This window comes from Quercus robur, chromosome 9 (assembly GCF_932294415.1).
Source record: "Quercus robur chromosome 9, dhQueRobu3.1, whole genome shotgun sequence".
NCBI lineage: Eukaryota > Viridiplantae > Streptophyta > Magnoliopsida > Fagales > Fagaceae > Quercus > Quercus robur.
In genome coordinates, this window is record NC_065542.1 from 43818261 (window position 1) to 43836807 (window position 18547).

Below are 18547 nucleotides of genomic sequence, written 5' to 3' on the forward strand. Positions count from 1 at the left end.
GGTTGATTGGATGTAACAACTTCGCTTTATAATTGGATCTGTTGCTTGTACAAAGTTTCCAACTGTAGCTCCAAAAGGGTTTGAAAAATCTCCAGATTTGTGTACAAAACACTCCCCTCTCAAATGTATAAAAACATGTTCTAGGGTTTTTATTTAAATATCCTTACGTTTCATTAAAACCCTAGATCAAATGGCTGAGAGAAAAAATCTGATCTAAAATTTGCATGAATCTCGATCAGTTGAGATGTGCATCTTGATCGGTAGAGATAAATGAAATTTATCTGCCCTTTTATTTATTTATTTTTTTTTTTCTGATTTCTTGAGTCTTCAACTTTGTTGAACTTCATTTGTCTTATTTAACTGAATATTTCTAGACAAAACCCTAGACAAACTAAGTTCTAAAAGGTTACAATTTGTTTATGGTTATCAACCTAAAAATATATACTTTGCAACAATAAATGCTAAGTTTTAGTTTTTAGATATATATATATATCTATATATATATATATATATATATAGATATAGATATAAATATAGACATAGACGTGGAACTAAACACAAATTGAGCATAGTGAGCGCAATCTTTATTCCTAATATGTGTATGCACAAGTAAAATTCTGAGAGAGAATTTCTTGTACATAATCCAATTCACTTTATACAATATTTGACATGCCATAACCTAATTTCACTTGTACCAGAAAACTTTTTTTCTTTTTCTCCATTGTGTTTCCTTCCTGGAAAGTTCATCACTTGACTTCCAAATAATTTTTCCTCTACTCAATCTCATTAATTGTTTTCTAACCATTTTCTAGGCGGCCTGACTTTTCACCGCTTTTGTTATATGTAGGAAATCAGAGACCAGGTAGTACCAAAACCTATATTGTTCTTTAATCTTTATATCATTAACAAGAGGCATGACATGTGATGTGATACTCAAACATGCACGTATACACGGCTAGTTTTAACCCACACATACATTTACAATCATGGAAATCATTACATTAGTACATGCAGCCCAACCTCGGCACATTCATATACAGAAAATTTAAAATAAGTGATACATGTTACATGGAACATATTCAAAATATGCAAAACGAACAACAGCCAACCCCAATCTGGTTAAATCACACCCCTAATTAAGCATCTTGATATGGGGTATGTGGGTATGGATTGAATTGGGTATGCATCATGAAAGAAGTCACATACAACCTATATTTAAATTGTAGGAAAATTTTCACTTTGATACATTCATCAAATTCAGCACATCCCAATCTGATCAGCTTCTGGTTAGAGTAAAATTGGCCTATAAGTGAATTAATCCCATCTTCAATTCTCACCTTTTAAACTTCTAAGAAAATAGACAAATATATATAAATTTAAGCCATCTGATTTGAACATTCTTTCGTGGAATTTAAGGACTTCTAACATGTGTACTGAGATGCCAAAAGTTTCACTTCCATACCACTGGAAATATCTCCACCTCTCTTTGCTATTAAAAGTAAACTAGATCATGAGGCATGGCATGTGAAACAAAAAAACCAAGCATGGCAAAAATTCTAAAGTCTCCTCTTCTTCTCCTTCACATTTTCTTGCTCTCCTTACTTTCACTAAAGACCATAGCATCACCTGCAACACAAGCAGGAGCTCTTATCCAATGGAAAAACAGCCTCCTCCCTTCTTCTTTTCTCAGTTCATGGTCCTTTACCAACCTTACCAACCTTTGCAAATGGAATGGCATTGTCTGTGACTCAACCAGAGCAGTCTCCGAAATAATCATCTCTGGCGCCAAACTCAATGGAACACTAGCCCAGTTCAACTTCACTCCATTTCTTGATGTCACTCGCTTTGACCTCAGCAACAACAATCTCAGCGGACCTATACCTTCGGAAATAGGCCAGTTAACAAAGCTCCAATACGTAAGCTTCCTCAACAACTATCTTACTGGTACAATTCCCTATCAGTTCAGAAATCTTCAAAAGGTATGGCACTTAGACCTTGAATCAAACTACTTAGAAACACCTGACTGGTCTAAGTTCTTGACCATGCCTTTGTTGACCTGGCTTAGCTTTGGTTATAATCAGCTCACTTCTGGGTTCCCAGTATTTATACTTTATTGCCAAAACTTGACTTACTTGAATTTGGCCCAGAATCAGTTGAATGGAACAGTACCAGAAATGGTATTTACCAATCTTGACAAGCTTGAGTACCTTAATCTAACTGCCAATTTGTTCCAGGGACCAGTGTCCCCAAACATTACCAAGCTTTCCAAACTCATAGATCTTCGTCTAGGACGAAACAAGTTCAGTGGTGTAATTCCTGAAGAAATTGGGTCAATGTCCAATCTTCAAGTTGTAGAACTGTACAACAATTCATTTGAAGGGAAAATTCCTTCTTCAATTGGTCAGTTGACAGAGCTCTCGTATCTTGATACTAGATGGAATTCCTTGAATTCTACAATTCCTTCTGAGCTAGGCTTTTGTACTAAACTCACCGACTTGGCCCTGGCTACCAATTCACTCACTGGGGAAGTTCCTCTATCTTTAACCAACTTGACCAAAGTTTCCAACTTGGGTTTATCTGAAAATAGCCTTTCCGGTGAGATCTCACCTTACTTTCTCAGCAACTGGACAGAATTAACCTCTTTGCAGCTTCAGAACAATCTTTTCACTGGCAAAATTCCACTGGAAATTGGCCTGTTGACCAAGCTCAATCTTCTCTTTCTGTTCAATAATACGTTCACAGGTTCAATTCCCTCTGAGGTAGGTAACTTGAAAGATTTGACAAAACTAGACCTATCAAACAACCGCCTGTCTGGTCCAATTCCTCTAGCACTGTGGAACCTCACAAACCTTCAGATCTTACAACTTTTCTCAAACAATCTCACTGGCACAATCCCACCAGCAATTGGAAATATGACTTCGCTGCAGATTATTGATCTCAGCACTAACCAGCTATACGGGGAATTGCCAAATACCATCTCTCGCCTCATTAATTTGCAGAGCATCTCTCTTTTCACCAATAACTTCTCGGGTAATATTCCAAGTGACTTTGGGAAATTTAGTCCTTCTCTAAGCAGTGTTAGCTTTTCGAACAGCAGCTTCTCAGGAGAATTGCCACCTGAATTGTGTAGCGGCTTCCTTCTTAAACTATTCACAGTGAATAATAACAACTTCACAGGTCCATTGCCTGAGTGCTTGAGAAATTGTTCGCTACTAGAGAGGGTGCGATTTGATGGGAACAACTTCAATGGCAACATCACAAATGCATTTGGGGTTCATCCAAATCTTTATTTCATTTCTCTTAATGACAATCAATTTATTGGCAAAATTTCACCAGAGTGGGCAAAATGTGAATCTCTAACCACTTTAGAGATGGGAAGAAACAGAATTTCAGGTGAAATTCCAGCTGAGCTTGGGAATTTGACTCAATTGCACTCTTTAATTCTAGACTCGAATGAATTGTCTGGGAAAATTCCAAGTGAACTGGGAAATCTAAGCCTGTACAAGCTCAATCTGAGCAAGAATCATCTGACAGGAGAGATTCCTCAGCGTCTAGGAAGTTTGGGTCAGCTTCAGGGACTTGATTTGTCGGAGAACAAATTGACTGGTAACATACCAAAAGAGCTTGAGAATTGTGATAGCTTATTGAGCTTGGACTTGAGCAACAATAACCTATCGGGTGAAATACCATCCGAACTTGGTAACTTAATTGCATTGAGTGTCTTGTTAGACCTCAGCAGCAATTCACTCTCAGGAATGATTCCTTCAAACCTTGCGAAGCATACACATTTGGAGAGCCTTAACATTTCACATAACCAGCTCTCAGGGGAAATCCCCGCGTCATTTATCAGCATGGTTAGTCTAATCTCCACCTCTGTTGATTTTTCTTATAACAAGTTAACAGGTCAAATCCCAACTAGTAAAGTTTTCAAAGAGGCACCTGCAAATGCATACATCGGAAACTCAGGTCTGTGTGGAAATGCAACAGGACTAAGTACTTGTTACACAGATTCCACAAAGAAAAAGCATTCTAGTACAGTTCTAATTGCTGTCCTCATTCCGGTTTGCAGCCTTTTATTGCTTGCAATTATTGTTGCTGTATTAATAATATTTTACCGGAAAGCCAAATTCCCTGATGAAGAAAGCAGAAGAATTGGAGAGACTGATGGGAACTCTGCGTCATTGATATGGGAAAGAGAAGGTAAATTCACATTTGGGGATCTTGTGATGGCCACTGAGGACTTCAATGAGAAGTACTGCATGGGAAAAGGTGGATTTGGAACCGTTTACAGAGCAGCATTGCCAACAGGTCAAATTGTTGCTGTTAAAAGGCTCAACATGTCAGACTCCACTGACATTCCAGCAGCCAATCGCCAGAGTTTTGAGACTGAGATTCATGTGTTGACAGAAGTTAGGCACCGGAATATCATTAAGCTTTATGGGTCCTGTTCAATGAGGGGGTACATGTACTTGGTCTATGAATATGTAGAGAGAGGCAGTTTGGGAAATGCATTGTATGGGTTGGAAGGGAAAGCAGAGCTAAACTGGGATACAAGGGTGAGAATTGTGCAAGGTGTGGCTCATGCAGTTGCTTACTTGCACCATGATTGCTCTCCCCCAATTGTGCACCGAGACATAACTGTTAATAACATATTGCTCAAGTCTGAGTTTGAGCCCCGACTCTCAGATTTTGGAGTTGCAAGATTGTTGGACCCAGATACGACTAATTGGACAACAATTGCTGGATCTTATGGCTACATGGCTCCAGGTAAGCTACAATCTAACTTCCTAGAATCTGAATTATTGTTCTGGCCTAAAAATGTTTCCCTAAATGAAAAGAGGGCTTCCCATATTATTAAGTTTTTTTCTTGTCCTGTTGCCAAATGAATGTGTCCTCATAAATTTGTTAACATTGATTAGTTTGGTAGATGTTTTGGTGACAATGTTTCATTAGATTATTGAATTTGTTTTATGATTGTGCAGAGCTTGCGCTTACAATGTGATTAACAGATAAGTGTGACGTTTATAGCTTTGGAGTGGTAGCATTAGAAGTTATAATGGGAAGGCACCCAAGGGAGCTCCTATCTTCCTTGACATTCAAATCGAGAACAGCAACATCAATTTCAGACAGTGCAGAAATTCTTTTTAAAGGATGTGCTAGACCAAGGACTTCCACCACCAACAGGCCATATAGCAGAGGAGGTGGTGTTTGTAGTGACAATAGCCTTAGCATGTGTGCGTGACTCTCCAGAGGCACGACCCACCATGCGTTTTGTGGCACAAGAGCTATCAGGTCGAATCCAAGCTTGCCTGTCCAACCAATTCGACATGATAACCATTAGCAAGCTTACAGGCCTTCAGAAATAGTAAAAATTGGCATCAGAAGTTGAGAGTGATTAGTGTTTGGCAATGGTATTGCCAGGTCCGGTATGTATTGAGTATTGTACAATTGTTTTGGTCTCATCCCATGAAGTAATTAGTAAATGAGAATGTTGGATCTTGATGTCCCAAGAATAACAAGTTAGTTTGGGTTTTTTTTTTTTTTTTTTTTTGGAATATATGCAGGGGTCACCCCAGGTTGAGCACCATTGAGGGTCATATGGATACTTTTTCCATTTGAGATGCATGTTTATAGTTTGCATATCTGTTTCATTATATACAAATACATATACATAGTTCTTCATGTAAAGAACCTAATTTTTACAATATACACTACTTCACCTACCATAACCTGCCAGATTTTTCCTTTCACCCTTATGTTTCCTTCCTGGAAAGTTCATGACTTGCTAACCATTTTCCCCCTAGTCAATCTCATTATTTGTTTACTAACAATTTTCTATCTTTTGCTGTATTTTCTTATTAAGGATATGAACTGAAGAATCTCCTCATCCTTTTTGTCCTTTTTCTTTTCTGGCTGCTCAATGTTAGCTTTTGACTAAGTCGAAATGTTTGGCTTCTGGTTAAACTTGCCAGCTTCCCACGATGCTTCTTGAAAAGCATGCACAAGTCAACATGGCTGTGAATGGGACACCTCATGCATGGTTCCTGGACGTAATAAACAAGCCAATATGGCTGTGGCCTGCGGGTGGGACAGGCAAATTCTCCTATTTTATTCCAAAAATAGGAGAATTTGGAATAGAATAAAATAAAAAGAGTATAATTGTTAATTTGTATGATAATACATTCAAATCAAGGGGAAAGATATCTATTTCCCTCTTACTTAATTTTTAAGACATCTAATTCTAAATACGGAGAGGGATACCAGGATACCATTCCCCTCCCTACTCATATCTCATACCTTCTACTCTACTGGACTCTTTATCTCCAAGACTCCAAACTTCAAACTGACAAACATCTTCTACTCCTCTCTCATATACCTCCAAACTTACAAACATCGTAAATGAATGTAAAGCAGAATACGCATAGATAAAAGGCAATCCACCTAGGTTATATTCCAAGGTTTCTAAACCTTTTAATGCCCATGAGTCGGTGTTCGAGGATTAAGAAGAATGGAAAACTATATGACTTGGAAAGTTGCCATAAAATACCTAAAATAGATGTACTTATGAGATACCCGGCTTTATTCTCTTGAGTAGTGTGGGTGCATCCCTAAATAATTTGCATTTCCTCTAATTAATTAACATGTCTGTGATCACATTATATACATTAAGCACTAAACATCCATGCAATGCACACCCATAAATTTTGACACCAATAGAATCAACAAAACTAACAATGCACAAAGACAGTAAATTTAAAATCACAGTATTTGGGGCACAAAAGGTTTAAGTCAAATATGCAGCAATACAGCAGGAAACACCAGCCATTTACAGAAGTTCAATTCAAGAATACCACCAGTTTCTGTGTCTAGTTTGAGGCTTAGAGCATGACTTGTTAAGAGAATTCAAAATTTTCCAAATTCTCCATTAATGCTTACAATACACAGTGTAGGTTGGCATAATGGTGAATTCACTGGGTGCATAGCACTTTGTGACTTGAGCGCACAACAAGTGCCATAAGCAACAAACATATGATATAATCATCTTGGGATCAAGCTAAGAGATCCATAACGCTTAAAACAGGATACAATCAAATACCAAAGCCATCATAATTACTCATCCCCTCTGTAACAGAGAGACTCTTATTTCAAAATCCTCCTTTTTTGGGGTGGCAAGGAAAGGGAATATGTTGAGCACAAGGAGTGATAAGTGTGTGACTTTGGAATTGACAAACTATGTCACAGCTAGATATTTCAAATTTTTTTTCTATGGAGATCACAATCAATGAAAACATGCTAACCAACTTTAAATTATTAAAGACATTAAACTGGAAGTCAAAATGTTATAACTGTTCCATCCCACATACCTTCTCCGATTGAATTCCTACATCCAGAAGATCCATCTTACCTTGATACACATCCAACAATTGAGGAACATTGGCCTGAAATTTAATCACAAACTTTTCCAAAAAACACTTCTCGCTAGGTAGTAAAAAGGTTGCTGAGGAGAACTTATTCTTGATCAAATCCTTGGCTAACAAAACTTGAACAACTGAACACCTAGGGATAATCCTCTTCTCCAAGCTTAAACCTAGAACTGAAGGATTTTTAGCAATGTCTGCTGACGGCCAACCCATTTTGTGTACAAGGAAGTCCATTGTTTTTGTGATCTTCTCTTCTGAAAAAAGCACAAAATTTGGATTCCTTCTAAATGCTAACAGAGCTACATCCTTGGACCAACCCCACCTCTTATAAACTTCCAATTTAGATTCCCACATTGGCTTCTTCATCTTCAAAATCACCTGGATTGCTAGGACAAATACCAATTTCGAAGGATCAAATCCCATTTCCTTAACCTCATGGACAGCCTCAACAAACTTAGCATGTTTAATGAACGCACTACCCGGAAAATTGGTCACCAAGAAAGAGATGGCTGATTCAGGTACTCCAAATTCTCTCAGAAGTGCAATATTTGGAACCATATTATTAGTTACATCAAATAGAAAAGAAAGCTGTGACCGCTTCAAAGTTGTAATAACTTTCTCGTCCACCACAAGTACACTCTTGAGGAAATTATAGCAGGGGATAAGATGGTTTTCTAAACTCCTAACCAATAGTAAAGGACTTGAAGTGAGAATCCGAGTGAGGTCAGAGCTTGAAACCCCTACCTTAGAAAGGAAAAATTCAATTTTGGGCAAAAGGGTCTTCCCAGGATCAGATAAAAGCAACGTTGGGTGCGTTCTGACAAGTTTGGCGATTTGGATATTGGTAAACCCATGCTCTTTGAGAAGACTAAGCACTGAGTCTGGTCGATCTGGGTTTCCCAATTGTACCTTCTGTGATGCTAAAATAGCAGATTTTGAGGACAACCCACAAGAGTTTATGAGGTAAGACAATGTAAAAGAATGCTTTTCTTGTTGCCATTGTTGGTGTTTTGATTCAGAAAAACCTGTTGATGCATACGATTTCACAATAAAGAAAGCATTTTGCTGAAGAAAACCCAGTTGGGTCATCTTATGTTTGAGCAATAGTAGCTGTCTGAAAGAGTGAAAGCTAAACATAATTGACTCACCGAGTTTGCCTCAGACAAACTGGGTTGGTTATCTGAATAATTCTTCAGCGAGTAGTTAGTGGCATTTTTTCAGATATAACCAAAAAAAGTAACCTATTTTGTTAGTTGGCCAAGGTTTGAAACAATTTTGCTATCTAACAATTCAAGCACGTTAGGGTCGGTTTTGGGTTTGTGCCAGCAGCTGAGCTGGAGGAACTGTCCATGTAGGCTTGGAAATCGAGTCTAATAGACTCAGTTTTCGTCATAAAAATCGAGTCCACTGGACTCGATTTTAATTCGTGGAAATTGATTTAGTAACGCAGAAACAGAGATCAAAACGCGATGAACAAGAAGAAAGAAGCAAGCAAAACCAAGCACCGATTACCAAACCCAGCAAGAAGCAATGATGCAACGATGTAAAAACCCAGCAACCCAACAAAAACCCAGTAGAAGAAAGAAGAAACCCAGCAACCGTGTGGTTTCTCGCCGCCGCTCCAGTGGAAGAAAGAAGCAACGATGCAAAAACCCAGGTGCCAATTACCAAACTCAGGCGATGGAAATCAGATCGGACACACGGTTTCTCGCCGCCGCTCCAGTGGAGGAGAAGAACACGTTGGAGAGTGGGTTTGATTTTTTGTTTTGGATTTGATTTGTTCATGGGTTTTTGGGGCTTGGAAGTGGAGTGGGACGGCATTTGGAGAGAAAGGAAAGGAAGATAGAAAAAAATCCATGTTTTGGCTTAACTGAAATCGAGTTCAGAGGGTTCAGTTTCCATTAAACAAAACGAGTCCTTTGAGCTCGATTTTCATGGAGGAAAAGCGAGTCCTTTCTGCTCGATTTCCAGCCTACGTGGACAATGTATCCAGCTCAGCTGCTGTGCAATGGGAAATCGAGTGCAATATACTCGATTTATACACCAAAATCGACTCCTTTGAACTCGATTTGTTAGATACCAAAATAGTTTCAAACCTTAGCTAACTAATAAAATAGTTTGGATTTTATAGTTATTTAAAAAAAAAATCCAGCTATGATTCATGGGTTTGTGAATTTTAGTTCAGTGCATTGGCAAAAAACAAATTCCCATCCCAATTTTTAAGGTTTACTTTTTATTTATTTATTTATAGCTTCTCAAAAAAAAAACTTTTTATTTATTATATTATTATTATTATTATTAATTTTTTTTAGGGTTTACTAGGAGCCCAAGACTAGGATTATGTTATGTCGGCCATCTTTGATAATAATAATAAGGTGAAAATACACTGTTTGGTTCTTATATTTGGACCAATTCTCGATTTGGTCCTAAGTCAATATCTAATTTCAGAAAATTGTTTTTATTTTGGTTCCTACCATCAATCCAGTAATAGAAAAATCCAAGGTAGCAAACGGAATGCACTGTGTGCACTTACTGTTGACGTGGCTAATAAAATAATATTAAAAAAATTTATTTGGCATTTTTTAAATGCCACGTCAGCATTTAAAATGCCACATGAGCGTATAAATTAATAATAAAAAACAAGGTCATAAAATTAAAAAAAATTAAAAATAAACATTAATATAATTAAAATAAATAATTTAATAATATTATTAAAAAAAAAACATACATTTAATTATTTTCGAAAGAACAAGGGGTAACATGTTCTTTAAGGTTGCCTAGAAAATTAAAATAATCTAAAATTTTCTTCTCTTTTCTTGTATTTTCTTAGCAAATAAACATGCAAAAATTCATACAAAATCCCTATCTCCCACCGAAACCTCCAACATGAAAAAATCATCAAACCCACATGAAATAACCAACCCAAAAAAATCAACAAACTCCAAAACCCCAAACCCTAAATATCATCAAACCCACATGAAAAAACCAAACACAGAAATTTAAAACAAATCAACACCCATAGGGAAAAACAAACCCAAGTCAGAGAGAGAGTGATCTGAATGGTTCTTTTCCCCACTCTCTTAGCAAACAAACATGCAAAAAAAAAAAAACAAAAAAAAAAATCATCTCCTTCAATTTCGTAACCCTTTACCAAACCCGATCTGTGACCCACATGCCTCGACCTGGTGACGGAGCTCCAACGCGATGACACTGCCCCTATGCAATGGAGGCGATGCACATGCCGTTCTACTTCAAGTGCTACGATGACATGAAGAGAGTCCCCAATGAATTCATGAACTCGATCAGGAAGAACAAGGTGGGTTTTTGGGTAGATCAAAGAGAGAGTTTGTTTTATTTGGCCATAGGTGTCTGGGTTTGGAGCTTGATGTCTTTTGCCATGGTCTCTCGGTTTGGAGTGGAGCAGATTAAAGAGAGAAATGGAGAGTGAGAGAACTCAAGGGGTAGAGAGAGATATCTAGGTTCAGTTCGTGGGTTTGGTTTTTTGTATTTATTATTATTATTTTTTATAGTAGGTGTGAGAGACCGCCAAGGTTTGGGGTGCTCTCAAAAAAGAGATTTGGGTGCTTAAGGCTCCTCTCTTTTAGATAATTGAGTGGAGTCGCCACTTATTTCTTATTAAAAAAAATAAGAAAAAATAAAATACAATTATATGTCCAAAAAGTACCTCAATTTCATTAATTGACTATGCAATTACATCTTGGTAGAATAACTTTACAAGGCTTTGGTCTTAACACAATCTATGTAAAAATTACAAAGTTTTGATCCTAATTACAATCTACCAAAACAAAAGATAAAACACTAGTCTACTATCCAAAAACCTAAGTTCAGGAGTTAAGTTACGAAATGAGAAGGTGTTAGGCACCCATTCCACCCAGACAGAGTCTGGTCTTCTAGACTCTGTTGACCATTATATAGCCTTCTGTATGATGTTGAATGATATGTTATAACACATGTGACAAACACTGAACAAAATTAATTTAAACAAATTTGTCTTATGAATATGCCCTCTTTTTTTTTTTTTTTTTTTAAATGAGATTTGTTTGGGAGGGTTGGGAAAAGAGAAATTTGGTTAACAAAAATTAGATCTATTTTGAAAGGGTTAAAAAAAATGATTTGGTTTGTAAAAATCAAATCTGTTTTATAAAGAATAAAAAAAAAAAAGGAGGTTTGGTTAATAAAAATCAAATTTGTTTTGAAAGGTTGAGAAAATGAGATTTTTTAAAAAAAATTATTCATATTCATAATTCAAATCTATTATGCATGCATTACATATTTTACATATTCATGGAATGACATAAAAAAAAATAAAAACTTTAAACTATCTATTAATTCATTCTTTAAAATTTAAAATCTGCAATTTTTTATTTAAGAAGAAAACTATTTCAGAAAAATTTTCTGATCTGTATTTAATGAAAATACAAACCTATTTTGTATGCTTGAAAAATTCAGATCTGCATTTAATAAAGATACAGATCTATTTTGACTAAAAGAATTTTAAGAAAAATTTTCAAATCTGTATCTAATGAAAATACAGACCTGTTTTTGACTAGAAAATTTTTTTAGATCTATATTTAAGGAAAATACAAACCTTTTTTTACCAGAAAAATTTTCAGATTTGTATTTAGTGAAAATACAAATATGTTTTTGACCAGAAAAAATTTCAGATCTGTATTTAGTGAAAATGCAGATCTGTTTTTGTTTTAAAAAAAATTGTTGATTAATTGTAGATTTTGAAATTGAGGAAAGAATTAAATCACACACATGTTAATGACAATTCCAATTAAGCATATAAACATGGCATGTATGAATTATGAACAAGATCATGATTAAATCAAACACATGTTAACAAAATTCATGGAATAAACAACACAACATATTATTTAAGTGAAAAGAAAAATAGACACAAGAACAATATCAAATACCAACTTGCATGGGCATACCCTTCAATGGAAGAATATTTTAGAAATCAAAGAAATTTTCACTTCTTTGAGGTCTAAAATACTTTACTTACAAAATAGAAATTCTTAAAGCTAAGGCTTCCAGAATGTCTATAACGTAAGGGGAGCAAAAAAGTTAGCAAAGAAAGGCCCTGAATTTTGATCTTTTTCCTCTATTTATAGAGGTTAGGATGCTTGAAAAAAAAGCTGAATAAGATCATATACAAATTGGAATGCGTCCTTATCTCCAAAAATTCGAAAAAGATTGGTTTTATCTCAATCAAGAGGTTCCCGGGCCGGGCCAGGCATTTGGGCCAATTGGCACTTGCCATGTGCCGATCGACACTCCAAGAGTGCTGACAAGCCCTCTTAGGTGCTGAGCCCGCTTTTCAGGTTTGTTCAATTTGGACTCCTTTTTTAAGGATTTTTGAGTTGGGAATTTCACCTAGACATGTTTTTAATTTGTATTCTAAAAATTAATCTCTTTTTCTTGATATTCAGGTCTTTAAAATGATAGTTATCTTATAAATAAATATTCTAAAAAAAATTTAATTATCCACAATTTCTTTGTTATCTGATTATCCACTTTATTCTCATGCAAGCAGGTTTATTTTAGACACTAACCAACAATCAATCACAAAATTATTTAATTAATTTTAATTGTTTAACCAATCAGAATTAATTCAAATTAATCATGCGTGATCGGTTCTACCCAAACAAAATGCATGCAAATTGTGAAAACATGATCATGTGATATCTTTCAATCCGACCGTCTGATTTGGGAATCGGGGATACCGTCGAGACCGTTAGATGCTCAAGATCATTTTTATGATATGCAATGAATGAATTAATGCATGTAATGCAACTCTAAATTTTGGGTATATGAATGGTCACTCTAGCCATCTTCCAAGATTAAATTATGAGTGCAAAATCGACTGTCTACAATAGGTTTTTTATTTAGTAAAGTATTAGGTTTGTTTTTTTTTCCTTTTTTTTTTTGGTCTAAATATTTGAAATTTTAATTTTTGTGATGTTATGCTAGTTGACTAAGAAAATTTAAGAAAATTGTTATAAATTTTTTTATCAATTTTAAAAATTGATAAAGCATTTTTGTTTTTAATTTTCTAGTTTAAATTAAAATCAAGAATTTTTTTTTTATTAATTTATATGATGATGTGCCATTTTAAATGCTAACGTGACATTTAAAAAAATGTGAAATCAAATTTTTTTTAATATTATTTCTTTAGCCACGTCAACATTTACTGTGGATACAGTGCATTTCATTTGCCACCTCAGATTTTTTTTGTTACTGGGTTGACGGTAGGGACCAAAATAAAAATGATTTTCTGAAATATGGGACTAACCTAGGAGGGAAATCAATTTAGGGACCAAGTAGAGAATCAGCCCAAAATGTAGGGACCAAAAGTGTATTGTCACCTAATAAATAATAAAAATAAAAGTGTTAATAGTAATACTTTTATTGAACCTAAATGGAATTACCCATAAATCTACTGCTACTTCAAGTAGTACTTACTCACTTGTGATTTTGAGATCTCCACTCAAAGATTTATATCAACAACTATGGTTGATTGGATGCAATAACTTTGTTTTATAATCGGATCTGTTGTTTATACAAAGTCTCCAGCTGTAGCTCCAAAAGGGTATGAAAAATCTCTAGATTTGTGTACAAAACACTCCCCTCTCAAATGTATAAAAACATGTTCTAGGGTTTATTTAAATATCCTTAAGTTTCATTAAAACCCTAGATCAAATGACTGAGAGAAAAAGTCAGATCTGAAATCTGCATGAATCTCGATTAGTTGAGATGTGCATCTCGATCGGTCGAGATAAGTGAAACTTATATGCACTTAAAAATATATATATATATATATATATATATATATATATATATATATATCCTGATTTCTTGAATCTTCAACTATGCTAAACTTCATTTGTCTTATTTAATTGAATGATTCTAGACTAAACCCTGGACAAACTATTTTTAAGAATAAAACCCTAAACAAACTAAGTTCTAAAAGGTTATAATTTGTTTACAGTTGTCAACCTAAAAATATTGACTTTGTAACAATAAATGCTAAGCTTTAGCTTTTAGATATACTAGTCGGAAACTCGTGCGATGCACGGGAAAACTTTGCCTAAAAGTATGTTGGTCTCAAGCTTTGCATAAGAAGTACAATTAAATTATATTGGTCTCAAACTGAAACAATAAATACTACAGGAAGACTTAAAATAAAAAAATAAAAAATAAATAAATAAAACAATTGGTGTGCATCTAACAAAAATTTTCTATAGTCCTCTCTAGTTTCTACCGTGGGATACCAAAATTATTTTCCATCATATATTATATGCTAAATATTTGTGGCTAAAATCTTATAAATTGTTTAAATTTTCAGAAAGGACAAATGCTATTAGAATCTACGACTGCAGTATCTCAATTTTTTGTCAATATATGAACATATAATCATTTTTATGCATATGATGGACCCACCACTTTCATGCATTTGTGTAAAAAAATAAAAAACAAGCAATTCAAAGGCACACAAACAATTTGGTCCGACTTTTTGTGAATTTCTTAATCGACAGTAAAAGCATATCAAAAGTCATTAACAAATTGGTCTTCATACCTAGTACCATACCATTACAATCGACTCAAAATTTAATATGAATATAGTTGAATGCATTATGATTATTGGTGATTATGCCATATCACACACCATTTGAACTTTTTTTTAACATGGAAAATTCTTAGATACTCCCGGAGTATAGTAAAATGGTGCTCCCTCTTCTCACATTCATGATAGACCCCACCATGAATTTAATGAGTGGACCTTACCATAAATGTGAGATAAGGGAACATTATTCACCGTGCTTCAAGAGTATCTAAGAATTACTCATGTAACACAGCAAGAGAAACCCTCGTTATCTTAGTAGACAATTCTTCCAATGTGTAGCCCATTATCTTCAATTTGGGGAATCCTAATATAACACTCAAAATGTGTGTGTGTGTGTGTGTGTGTGTGTGTGTGTGTGTGTGTGTAAGTAAGAGAGAGAGAGAGAAGTTTTGGAAGAAGAAGAGAAAATAGAGTGGTGCGACTACTGAGGTTAGACTATACATTTCCTTTTTATTTTTATTTTTTAGAGTGATTGTACATCTTCCTTGATCATACACTATGAACCACAGATGCGTTTCGGGACTCGGGTGCGGAAATCGGCAATTTTTGAAAAAGGTGGGTGGGGGTGCGGTGGGACTCGGCAATTAAAAAATTATTAAAAATATTTTTATTTATATTTTTAATATATTGCTAAGCATACATTTTCACATTATACAAACATATACCAAATTTAAGAGCAATAGTAGATAATAACTAAAACATGATGTTCATAAATTAAATACAACCCATAAGATTGAAACTAAAACATTCCATAATGTTCGGAAATTAGAATACAACTCACAAGTTTGAAACTAAAACAAAATAAAAGATAATCAACAAGACAATCAAACACCAACATCATCATCATCAAGATCAATAGCTTCACTTCAAACTTCACTTTCACTAGTAGTAACACTAGTGCTAGCATTCCCAATAACCATGGCCTCCAACTCTGGCTCATCAAGTGTAAGGGTTGCATTCTCAAGAATTCCAACTCCTCCATGTATGTCGTTCTCATTCCAAGAGTCTCTTGCAATATCCAACATCTTTGTTGTTGTATTTACGTACTCCTCATTGCACCTTGAATAGAGTCGAAAATTAGAATGCACATATACCAAATCCTCAGCGCGTGTAGGAGGCATTTTGTTTCTTTTTAAGGAATGAATGAATTTGTATGTGCTCCAATTCCTCTCAGCACATGAGGATGAACAAGGTTGTCCAAGAAGTTTAAGGGCAAGGGTTTGAAGAGTTGGAAATGCGGAGCCATGGTATTGCCACCAAACCAAAAGGAGTAAGGCCCACCTATCTGTCAAGGCATCTGGTGAAGGAAACCCCCCTCCTGAAAATGCAGCAAACTCAAACTTCACCACCTTTAATTCATTCTCATCTTCAAAGTATCGATTCAAACACTTGCTCCTTTCCATAGAAATTTCATGATCCTGATGTGGAGAGATGCGTTTTGGATTCTTCAAAAGCCATTCAATGGAGTAATACCTAGTTAAAGATAAAAAAAAAAACAAATATAAATGAAACGTGTGTTTTACTAGAAGGGGGAACTAAGGAAAATAGAAAATAAATGTACTTACTTAGGATTTAAGGAATGAGTCAAGCAATGTAGTGGTGTACAATTTTTAGTCCATCGATCAATGAGCTATACCTTCACCTTCTCTATCATTGAATCCCACATTTTATACACAAGATGAAGACACGGCTTATCTGTGTCAGTTACTCATAGCATATTATAAATAGGTGCTATAAATTCAAGGATATAATCAACTTTATCCAACCAAAGATCACTTAGAATCATATCTTTCACCTTTTGAGCTTTTCCAACATCATCCTCCCTATAAGAAGCCCATTGCTCATTAATAGCCATGGCTTAAAGACATCTTTTTATCAACTTCAACCTTTTCAACATTACAACCATTGAAGCAAATCTAGTATCAGCAACTTGGAGTAGTTTTAATGGACAAAATTCATTAAACATTGCCAACCTCATCGAATGGTTTATAATAAAAACACGTATGAAGGATGCATCATCAGCAATATGTGTAATCCAACTACATTCCTCATATGTAACTTCATTCTTTTCAGTGTTTTTTGCTGCACAAATATTCTTCAAAGCTAGATTGAGAGTGTGTACAACATAGGGTGTCCAAAATATTTTAGGATACTTACCTTCAATAAGAGCTCCGGCAGACTTCATCACATTAGCATTATCAGTGATGACTTGGACAACTTTTTCGTGTCCAATCTCTTTTATAACATCCTTCAACACCCCAGCAATATAATGTTTGTCTTTGAACTCACTTGACCCATCAATTGCCTTTATAAACACTGGACCCCCATCTGATATAGCCATAATATTAATAAGAGGCCTCCTTTGTGGATCTAACCTTCCATTAGAAACTATACTTACACCATTTTTAAGCCAAAAGTCCTTAATTGGTTTCAAAAGTCTTTCAACATGAGCTCTTTCTTTTTGCAAAAGTGTTGTTCTCAAGGCATTGTATCCAGGAGGAACATAAACTAGGATGCTATGGGTAGTAGCATATGCATAGGAATTACGATAATATGGGTTCCTTGCAAAGTTAAATGGAAGCTCACCGGTGTAAAACATCCTAGCAATTCTACTATCCAATTCATGTCTAGCATTATTCTGGAATGCTTTCTCTAAAGGAGAATTCCCAGTCATCTTCCTCCTCTTACCATTAACCAGATTTGTACTATCACTCCTTTCTTATCTCCGAAATGGGGAAATAGGTATAGGCCCACGGCCTAGAAGAGATGGGGGTAAGGGAATTTGACTTCTCTGTTCTCTCTCTAACTTATCATTCTCAACTTGATCATGCATTCGCTGCATTACTAGCCTATGGCTCGGTGTTACACCAGGGCATGCTTTAATTCCTTTATTAGGAATTTTTAATAAATGAGCCTTAACCCTAGAATAGGATCCCAAATAAACTACACCACAATAGTTGCACTTAAAGTATGTGTTTCCACCTTTTTTAACAGTAGCACCAGGTGATTTTTCTACTTTATTCACATACTACCAAAGAGGACATTTTGCATTTGGCACTTCTTGAGATGAAGTTTCTATGCTAGTAACTTCATCCATTACAAATTCAATAGATTCAATTTAACCTACAAATAATAACTATTAAGTATTAACTAAATAAATTAATAATAAATCAAACCCAAGTTCACAGATTCACAAATCACAATGAGTAATAAGTAATAACTATTAACTAAATAAAACTAAGATTGAAAACTAAGATTCACAAATCACAGATTCACAAATCACAAATCAAACTAAGATTGAAAGCTTTATATCAATACCTGATTTGAGAATGCGTGAGAGAGAGCTGAAGTTTGAATGAAGTGAGTCAAGTGACTGAGTGGCTGAGTGTCTCACAACCACAAGGGAGACGGAGAGCACTCAGAGTAGAGACAGAGAGGCGGAGAGCACAAAGAGAGTGAGAGATGAGTGACG

At 35.2% G+C, this 18547-nt stretch overlaps 2 protein-coding genes across 8 annotated transcripts in view; one reads left to right on the plus strand and one right to left on the minus strand.

The window, feature by feature from the left end:
• LOC126698561 (uncharacterized) overlaps positions 1-8784 on the minus strand; it is an 80366-nt gene extending 71582 nt beyond the window's left edge. For 2 of the 5 annotated variants that reach the window (XM_050395879.1, XM_050395877.1), the window contains exon 1: positions 7406-8779. In XM_050395879.1, the coding sequence (XP_050251836.1) occupies positions 7406-8558 (1153 nt within the window). In that variant the 5' untranslated portion in view covers positions 8559-8779. Of the gene's footprint in view, positions 1-1386; positions 3940-7364 lie in introns of those variants that run through there. The other 3 variants (XM_050395880.1, XM_050395878.1, XM_050395876.1) reach the window with 3 other exon arrangements.
• LOC126698560 (MDIS1-interacting receptor like kinase 2-like) overlaps positions 1-18547 on the plus strand; it is a 119612-nt gene that overhangs the window by 80806 nt on the left and 20259 nt on the right. For 2 of the 3 annotated variants that reach the window (XM_050395872.1, XM_050395870.1), the window contains one exon: positions 4270-4767. In XM_050395872.1, the coding sequence (XP_050251829.1) occupies positions 4270-4767 (498 nt within the window). Of the gene's footprint in view, positions 1-4269; positions 4768-4982; positions 5596-18547 lie in introns of those variants that run through there. The other variant, XM_050395875.1, reaches the window with a different exon arrangement.